Source organism: Mycteria americana, chromosome 1 (genome assembly GCF_035582795.1).
Source record: "Mycteria americana isolate JAX WOST 10 ecotype Jacksonville Zoo and Gardens chromosome 1, USCA_MyAme_1.0, whole genome shotgun sequence".
In the NCBI taxonomy this organism is placed as follows: Eukaryota; Metazoa; Chordata; class Aves; order Ciconiiformes; family Ciconiidae; genus Mycteria; species Mycteria americana.
In genome coordinates, this window is record NC_134365.1 from 55,829,386 (window position 1) to 55,839,548 (window position 10,163).

Here is a 10,163-nt window from a genome sequence, read left to right on the forward strand (position 1 = left end):
GCAAGACATGAGGAAAGACAGCAGTGGAAAACATTTTGTGAGAGAGCATTTCTTCAACAAAACAGTTCCACTCAGACTATTTCCATTATCTCTATCCTTCAGCAAACTGCAGAGAAAAGAGGAAAAGCAAAGGTGATACTTTACTTGAAGAGATCTATCAGGATGATAACAATGTTCTTATCCACTTCTTCCGTCCCTAGGTCTGTGCTGAGGTCAGCTGGAGAGCCACACATGATAATCACTACAGATTGGGCAAAAATGGAGACAGATTGGTGAAAGGTACAGACAAGAAGAGGACATTTGCTTGCTCCCCATGCTTGCGTAGCAGGCAGTAGAGCAATGCTGGGCTGAGGCACATTACCTGCGCTGTGCTGGGACCCAGGAACAGAGCTACAACCTCTCTGCGGTAAGACTGGGATATTTGAGGGAAAGTGGTAAAAGGTGCCTCAACACCTGCACCATTTTCTGTCTGATTGCACCAGAGCACTACCATTAGCTCACTCAAATAAGCATTAGCCGTTCTAATGCAATATGAGCTACTGAATACAAACATTTCTAAGTTAAATGGCATTCAAGTAATAGTTTCATTGGCTTACTGATTACTCTTGCACTCACTTGGCTTGCTGATGCCAGGTGCTTAGTCTTAGGAGAAGATGAGGTATTTACTCATCCATTTTTCTAGTTTAGATGGATCACTTCCAGAAGAAGTGCCCCTTGATGGCACAAGTGAGGCCCATATATGTACCAGGGATGCAAACACAGGAATGGTAGAGAGCTAAGCATTCTTGTAGTATCTAAGGCCCTTCTTAGGAGGAGTTGTGATTCCTGGATTTCTGAATCTTTCACAAAACGGAGCTTGTACCTAGATGGGATCATTCACCCCAAAACCTCTCTGGAACCAGGATGTTCCCCCATATTTTATGGGGATGGAGAGAGGAATCTAGGAACTTTGTGCCATTTTATGTTTGCATACATGTGAAATGGTATATCTGCGTTTCTCCACCATTTCTGTGGAAAGACTATCCCTAAAACGTAACTAAGGGGTAGGTCTGATTTCCTGGGAAAAGCAACTTACCTGCAGGGGAGAGTGCATCCTCAGCCCCCCCCCCCCCCCCCCCTTACCATTGCTTTTCCGGTTTGGATCTTTCACAGTTCTTTTAAGGTCCTCCGGAGTCCTTAAAATCTCCTTGAACTCCAGCTGTTTGGAGAAGTGTGCGATTCCAGCATCTAGTGCATTGATATACCTGACACAAGGGAGCACAGATATTGTCAGAAAATTGCTAACTCCTCACATTCTCCTAAATAAGCCAAAATGCGAGATAGGCGGTTTACAACACACAAGAGTGTTTGTAAGGCAGTATGGAACTTTTTTTTCTGCAGCAATAGAAGGGAGAAAATCGATACAGGACATGAAAGACTTAGAAGTGTTTGGAAAGTCACCCAGAGGCATTTGAGCCTGGTTGTACAAAGGATGGGTTTGGAGAATACAATGATGTAATAAGACATTAACGATTAAGAAAATAAATCAAGGATATGGTGAAATTACAGTAAGTGAGACTAAATGGGAGGCAGAGCCAGGAAGCTCTGCTGTTTTAAGACACCAGTGGTAATCTTAGAAGACACATGTGAAGGTTCAAAGGAGCAAATGGGAGCTGCAGAAAGAACTGAGACAAAAACCACACATGTACCGTGACTGTGAGAGAAGCAAAGGAAGGAAAGTAGCTGCAAAAAAACCTATACTGAGCCAGTTAAAACCTGAAGGGGGAAAATGAGGACAGCAAAAAAACCAACCAAGCGAGTAAAAGCTAGCTAAGAGATTAAGCAAAAAAACCCCCAACTCCTAAATCCTATTCTTGCCTCAACATGTTGTGTCTGAGAAGAGACATTCTGTCTGAAATAAAGTTAATGCAGAGGGAAAACCAAAAGAAACCTCTTTGTTTTCAAACTGTTTAACTTTTGATCTAGCAAAACTGAGATCTCAGTCCTATAAACTACTAAATATATTTTGCTTCCAATTTTTTTTCAGAAACAGAATCATTAACCATTAATTTACAGGAACATATGCATAGTTGAGACATAACCTGATTTTTCTATCACTGTAGGTATTAACTTATTTTTATACTTATATGGGGAAAACAATTAGCCCATGCAGTATAACTTGTGCTTTAGCAAAAATGGATTTTTTAAATTAGACAGTTCAAAGCTGGCAGTTCTGTTAAAGCAGAATGAGATGCATTTTTACAACTATATTAGGATGAAAAATGGGCAGAGATATGAAATGAATTTTAATTTTTTTTTTTGTTAATTCAACAGTAAAGACAAGGAGGTGGAACAATTCTGAATTCATAAAGAAGGTCCTCAACAGAAGTATTAATAAAGACAAGGTAAGAAACACTTGGGAAATAACTTAGATGCATTGACTTCCCTGAAGGGTATGAAACCTGCACGATTAAAGGGATTTAGCTAAAGTGTGTGTAGTGCATTGGCAATTATAGCTGCAAACAGGGAGAAATAGGGATTGTAGTAAGAGATAAGTGAAGCGCACTGATGTTTCAAAGCATCAAAAAGAGGTAATCATAGCAATTACATCATGTGATCAAGTTCTTATCCATACTAAAAAATAAGGAGGAAACAATAAAAGTCCCTAAATATCTACAAAACAGTGAATTGGAGATCAGATTTTAGGCCTCTTAATTCAGAAAAAAAATTAAATTCTCGATACAAAATAGTCTGTAAGTACATGCTTATATCACTCTGAAGCAAATACAGTCATAAATTTTGCTTAAAATTCTGCAGGTTCCTCAGGTTATGAATTGGAAACATAAATAATAGTTATTTCCATGAATTCTTGGCTGCCTTTGAGCTACATTTATAAAATTAGCAGGAGAAATGAGATTTTTTTTTTAATTAATCAGCATTTTATGTCCCAAAATTGGAAAAAAAAATCAAAGTAGCATAGAAACACTCACATGAGCTGAATATTAAATAAAAGTCAATAATAGAAGAGTAATGATAAATATCAGTATATTAAAGAGTCTATTTCACTAAAAACAGCCTTTGATTTTAGGCAAGGAGAAAACCCAGCATTCTTGAGAATCAAGCACAGGCTGATGTTTCAGGTCGCAAGTGAAAACTGTCTCCTTTGCTCCAAACTAGTGAGAGCATAGCTTAAACTCTGCAATCATTGGGGGTCATTTTGTTCAAAGAAAGACACAGTTTGAACTTTGGAAATGTTTTGGAGTAGCAATAGTGCCCACAGATTGAAGCCATGAATGTGGAGAAACATTACAAGAGCTTGATAAGACCGTTGACCTAAAAAGGCATCTATGGAGAGCCTGATGGAGGACCCTCTCACGTCACACTATTTACATCAAGGATGCGGTAAACAGGTATTTCCAGCAGGGACAACACGTAGGCTGTGCTGTCCACAGGAAAAGCCAAGGCTTGAGAATACTTAAAAGTAAACTGAGTGAAACATTCAAATATGCAGTACAGCTAAAGGGTATAATTCATCTTTTCCTTCTCTCATTCCTTGGTAGCTGTAAGGCACCTCCCAAAATGTAGGACTTGAAGGACAGCTTGTAAGAAGGACGGAGATGGAATTTATCAACAGCCGGGTCAGAGGTGGATCCACATCTTACCAGATGCATGCCTCCGTGTTTTCATTCCTCTTGTAAATGTAGGTAGATTCCCAGGTTGTGGTTTTGAATGGCAGCTGAGATTCTTTCCAAAAATAATAGAAGAATTCATTCACTTTCCTGGCTGGGATCAGAAGGCGGGTTAGGTTTACTCTATAGTCACAGGACAGTCCAAAACTCCCTACAGAGATCAGAGGCAGGCTCAGTATTGTTTCAAGTCTGAAGGGAGAGACAAAAGGACAAGTCTGAATGGATTGCTGTGGTACCAAGGCAGCTACCATGTGATTTCCATCCTCAGCTCCCTCTCCTCTTGTGCCCTGCATTAGTTTAACAGCAATTTGGACCTGAAACAGAAGGCTCTTCAAGAACACAAGCAGATTTCAAGTCAGTATTGACACTGGAAAGCCCTGTTGAACTGGTCCAGGCAGCTTCTCTCACTGCCCCCAATTCCCCGTGCCCTTTTGGGTACGATGCACCATTTCAGCCCAAGGGCTGTGACAGGAGTCCAAAGGCTCAAGGACCCATCCGATTCTGCTCCCCAGCTGCCATTGACATGGGATGGATTTGATCTCTTTATTGGGGCAGTCCTGGAGGGTGACAGCTTTTTGCCATCAAAAAAGCTTTACTCCTACAACTCAAAGGAAAAGTCTTTTAGTTTCACTATGGCATATTTTAGGAGCTGTACAACAGCAGCAGTCAGGAAGAAAAACTAAGGCAACCCTCTGCTGGCAAGGAATTTGTAAAACAAAGATTTTTTTTTATCCACAGAGACAGTAAGTTTTTAGGGATAAAAGTATTTTCCTAGATGCTGCAATCTTATCAGACTAGACTTAAAATATTTTAGTTCTTGTATGGTGTTTTTTTATGACAGGGTATTTTGCCTGCAAAAAACATGGCCGTTAGAGTTGTTGGCATTATTGTGACAAAACTTTATTTTCCAGGTAAAGCCCACTTACCAAATTACAGGGTTTATACTTGTTGCAACAGAAACAGACACAGATGATATAATAAGTAATGCCAGGGAGAGTATTTCACTAATGAAACAAACATTTTTCAAATAGAATAGAATAGAATAGAATAGAATAGAATAGAATAGAATAGAATAGAATAGAATAGAATAGAATAGAATAGACTATTTCAGTTGGAAAGGACCTACAACGATCACCTAGTCCAACTGCCTGACCAATTCAGGGCTGACCAAAAGCTAAAGCATGTTGTTAAGGGCATTGTCCAAGTGCCTCACACACTGACAGGCTTGGGGCATTGAACGCCTCTCTAGGAAGCCTGTTCCAGTGTTTGACCACCTTCTCAGTAAAGAAATGCTTCCTAATGCCCAGACTAAACATCCCCTGGTGCAGCTTTGAACCATTCCCACGCATCGTATCACTGGATTCCAGGGAGAAGAGATCAGCACCTCTCTCTCCACTTCCTCTCCCTAGGAAGTTGTAGAGAGCAATGAGGTTGCCCCTCAGCCTCCTTTTCTCCAGACTAGACAAGCCCAAAGTCCTTAGCCACTCCTCATAGGACATGCCTTCCAGCCTTTTCACCAGCTTTGTTGCCCTCCTCTGGATGCATTCAAGGACCTTCACATCCTTCTTAAATTTTGGGGCCCAGAACTGCACACAGTACTCAAGATGAGGCTGCACCAATGCTGAGTACAGCAGGGTAATCACCTCTTTTGACAGGCTGGTTGTGCTGTGTTTGATGCACCCCAGGATGCGGTTTGCCCTCTTGGCTGCCAGGGCACGCTGCTGACTCATATTGAGCCTGCAGTTGACCAGCACCCCCAGATCCCTTTCTGCAGCGCTGCTCTCCAGCCACTCCTCTCCCAGTTTATACTTGTGCCTGGCGTTACTCCATCCTGGGTGCAGAATCTAGCATTTGGATTTGTTAAATTTCATCCCATTAATCATTGCCCAATGATTTCCTGAATTAGGGATGGTGAAGGAGTTGGAGGTAGACAGTCAGGCTAATGCCAAACCACACTTGTTACTTCTACCATTCTGTCGCAACATCCCAGCAGCTGCAGTGCCTATAGAGCTCTTGCAGTTAACACTCAGTGTTGCTTGATGTCCATTTGACAAGGCAAAGATGAAACCTGGAGATCGCCAGCCGAGCACAGGCAGCAGCGGGGCTGCCAGCCCCCTCCCCACAGCACCCTCTCCACACTTAAATTGCTGTAAAGGCACTTGTTCTGATTTGCAAAGCTATTGCACCATGGGCAAAAGCCAGCCGCCTGTTTGTTAGTGTTCTTCATTGCTTTGCATAAACTTCCACTATTCATATTTTTTACTGGTTTAACTGTGTCAGAGTCCAAGGAAAAGACTTTGGCATCATTCCAGGCAGCTCCATATCCAGCAGATAGAAAAACAAAAATAAAGTTAGGAGGCACAATGAATAAAATGGGGTGTATTGCATAATATTTTACCATGGTCCTATACGTATTGTCAGTCTTTTGAATAAGTAAGACTATATTATATAAGTAAGACTATATATAAAAAAGTATATATATAGTCTAAATATATAGTATAGTATTTAGTATATGTATAGTATAGTATTTAGTATATATATAGTGTATATATAATATATATATAGTGTATATAGTATATATATAGACTATATATATAAGTAAACTATGTAAGTAAGACTACATATGTAAGTAAGACTTATTCTTTTGATTCTTCTATGAATCAATCACATGCGTTCACCAGTAACATTGTATTCACTTCTGATCATCCCAGCCAAAAAAAAGTATAGAGCTGAAAGCAGGTAAAGCTTGAGGTGTCTCAATCTTCCCGGCATCTGTCAGTGAAACCAAAAGGCTACCAAAGTTTAAAAAGGGAAGTGATTCACATAGGTGACAATATGGATTTGTACGTCATGACTGATGGGGGGGTTTTAACTGATTTATACTAGAAGTCTGCAGATTCAGCTTACGCTTTTCCTAATATCTGAGAATGAACATATTAATGTATAATATAATATAGAATAGAATTACACAGGTTCACGTATAATACGATAGTAGAGAGGTTCATTCTTCAGGAATGCTTCCTCAGGCAGAAGAGTTAGGATGAAACTGGCTGCTCCCTATCTAAACACTCTTTGCTGAAGGTGGTTGGGGTTTTTGGATCTTCTCTTGACACATGTAACTCGGGCCCCTCTCAGTGACTGAACACCCACCCAGAAGGACCCCTGTTGCTGCAGTAGTGTGATGTCTGCATGCCTCAAGCTAACATCTCTTTCCTGCTGCAGTTGCTGAAGAGTTAGGTCTTTTGAGCCCTTAATCAATCAACTTACTGTCAGTAATTAGAAAAGTTTCCCTGCTAGCAATGGGATTTCACCAGTGGGCTTTGGAAGGGGATTTTCTCCTCCCTACCGAACATAGTGGCTATGCATAAGAGCCTTACTGCCCCTGACTGTAGACCTCGAGGTGTCTGATGTATCCTAAACCCCAATATCTCTGCTGGCTTGTTGTACGCAAAACAACTTTGTTCAGCAGTTGATAACTTTAACATCACAATATTAGAGGGAAGAAGTGGTACTTACGAGACCATTTGGTAGGTGGCGTAAGTGCAAGCGGATCCTATGACGACACAGCCGAGTGTGCCATTTTTCTGCAAAGGATCAGAAAGGGTCAGCAGAGGACTGGCAGAGAGAGGAGGATGGGAGAATGAAGAAAACTTTAGGATTTGAGAAGGAGTCACAGAATTTACCCAGCAAAAGCAAGAACAGAGTAGCAAAGGTTAAAAGAACAAACAGAAAGGTTAAAAGAACAAACCTAGAGTGAGGGAGGGAGGAATCACAGAAAGCTAAGAAAAGGCAGAGGACAGAATAGTGCCTGTGAGTATGACCGTCGTTAATATACAGACAGCAAGCTAAGATTAAAATGTTGCAATTGTTACAACTGCACATATGAAATTACACACTCCAGCAGTGCTTGCATTTGCAGAAGGCAGAGGGGTTGGAATGACAACATACTGTGTATCAGAAAAACGATTAGTTATATGCATATGAAGCTTGTATGAAAAAAAAATCCTTCCACGACCACCAAATGAAGCCTGAGCAGTAGCTTTGTGTGTCATGAGGGACTTCTTCTTAACAAAGACTATAGCATGTGCTCATACATTGGTAGATTTGAGAATTCACATTGGATTGACAAAGCTTCACTCAGAGGTGACAGTTTATTAGACATGAGAAAATCCACCAAAACACGCCTTCTTGTAAGGCACCGATTCTAATTGAAGCTTTTCCCCATATTAGGGTACTCACATAGTTTCTCCCACGTGACTTCTGTGATTTCTAGTGAGAAGTGAGCACTTAATCTTTGCCCTCTGGGTGTAGTTCCATACACATTTCTTTGGTATCAGGGCTAGCCTAATAACCTCTCTGCCCACATGTTCCCATTCTTGCACAGCTCTCTCCTTTGTGTATTTGTGTAAACTGATGGTGAAGCAGATCAAGGTCTGATCCCATTGGAAATTGACCTTTTTTGCTCTGCTTGGGCTGTTTGAGTGTTTGGGTTTGGGGGTTTTTTTTGGGGGGGGTTGTTTGTTGGGGTTTTTTTAACAGATTGCTTTGGCTACGTGGCCACACAAAGAGCTGTGCGGATAGAAAAAAGAGGACAACTTAAGCATAGGAAAAGGAGCCTGAAGGGGAAGGCTGCTTTAGCCAGCACTGCCACCAAATGTCCAATGACAGCCTCCAGGAAGCATTCATAGAATCTCTCTCCAGTATTTGCCTGCTTGTCTTCACAAAACCTACAGGAACATCTTCTCTTTGAAAACTTCACTTCTGTGTTAAATTTGTTTGGAACTGAAGAACAGTATCAAAAGTTAATAAGGAAAGACAGAGACACACATGCACACACACACGCAGAAAGAAAAGTCTTGTCGTGTTCAGAAACCAACTTAAAGAAGCCTGCTACTCACATAAATGTCCTTGATGAGCTCCACACCTTCACAGGTGCTGGTACGACAGCCTTGTGAGACATAGAGTGATGAGGTAAAGCTGTGGAAGGTGGCATAGACTGTAACATTTTCTCCTGTAACACAAATGTAAAAGTAAACAGCATCATGAGTTGCAGATAACCACTAATACACTGTATCCCTCTTCTTCTGACACAGGTCTGAGCAGTCTCATGCTAGCATGTCTCCCACCAAAAAGATGCTAGAAAGTCCACCTACCACCTAACCCCCACTACTTAGGATCAGACTGTAAAATTTGCTCCAATGTGGACTGCTGACTTCTTCTGCTGAGTGTTAGTACTTTCAATACAAAGTACTTTTAGCATTGGCCATTATTAGAGACATTTTTAAAGGTTCTGTAGGAAGTAACTGAGATACCACTTTCCAATAAAATTGGACAAAATCTCTTCAACTAGAGGGCAGAAAGGGAATAGGTATCATTTCTTTGGAACCTCTTTTTCCCATGATATTCTACAGAGTGACAGTAGGTTGGTGATATTGAAAGGAGAGGTAAGACATCAAAATAAATAAAAGCATCATCTGCAGTGACTCTAAATGAGGGAAAAACATACAGACTGCTGATTCTTCACACTTCAAGTCATAATGTGATCAACAGATGGGGTCAAGAGGAAAATTATTTTCAGAAAGTAGAGGCTAATCCAGCCAGGAGAAGAAGCAAGGGCATCCCAGTTACTGCACTAGCTGGATCACTGGTCTTGTCTGATCCAGTTCAGCGATTCCCATGTTCCCAATCCCAACTGAACATCTCCAGAAAAGCATGCAAGAAGAGTCTGTCCAAACACCATGAAAGCAAATATGGTTCTGCCCATCCGTAGAGCCCTTCTGTTTTTACAGAGGGAGGTCATTAGTTCTGTAAGATCTACATAAGGTGAACAGACAGACAAGGAGCCTGTCTGAGGAGCAGTTTGCTGAAGGTCAGATGAGTAGAAAGCTGTGGCATAAAGTCTGACAAGAAACCACAGCAGCAGAGGGATAACCAACAACTGTTGCCTTACCTGCCATCTGGAATTCATTTTGTACCCTTTCCAAGGCTCGGTTCACAGCTAATTTCAAATTATCAGTAGTTGACGGGAAGTCCGAGTAATTCATGAGCATCACATTGATCACATATCTGTTGTTGCTACACTCATTTGAACCAACTTGCTGCAGAAGCTGGAGCGAGAAAAACAAAGGCCAAAGGGCCAGACCCAACATCCATTGCTTCATTATTGCTCAGTTTAGACTCATTGCATGTGCTCTCTCTTTCCTTTTTGTCTTCCAACCCTCTTTCTTTCAGATACTCTACACTGGTTTTGTTCCTGGATAGGACGAAAGAGATCACGCTGTAGATTCAAAGACAGGCTGTACGATCCTTCCCTCAGGTACTTCCCTGTCCCCCTCCCTGCCTTCACCTCTGCCCGCCCCTCCGGTGTACTAGGTGGCACTTCTGCTTGTGAAAAACTAGCAATAGCAAAACTCAGGAAAGGAGAGAGGCTAAAGGTTGCTGTGAATGTTTGCTCATGGAAAGGCTGAGGCTATAAAGCTGAAGCATTATCTGAAA

At 41.3% G+C, this 10,163-nt stretch overlaps 1 protein-coding gene across 1 annotated transcript in view; it reads right to left on the reverse strand.

Moving 5' to 3' along the window:
• The window catches only part of GUCY2C (guanylate cyclase 2C), a 48,733-nt gene extending 38,904 nt beyond the window's left edge, over positions 1 to 9,829 (reverse strand). The window contains exons 1-6 of the mRNA XM_075499132.1: positions 9,619 to 9,829; positions 8,567 to 8,679; positions 7,185 to 7,252; positions 3,642 to 3,857; positions 1,123 to 1,244; positions 145 to 241 (exon numbers count right to left, since the gene is read on the reverse strand). Of these exons, the coding sequence (XP_075355247.1) occupies positions 145 to 241; positions 1,123 to 1,244; positions 3,642 to 3,857; positions 7,185 to 7,252; positions 8,567 to 8,679; positions 9,619 to 9,829 (827 nt within the window). The remainder of the gene's footprint in view (positions 1 to 144; positions 242 to 1,122; positions 1,245 to 3,641; positions 3,858 to 7,184; positions 7,253 to 8,566; positions 8,680 to 9,618) is intronic.
• Positions 9,830 to 10,163: the final 334 nt, after the last annotated feature.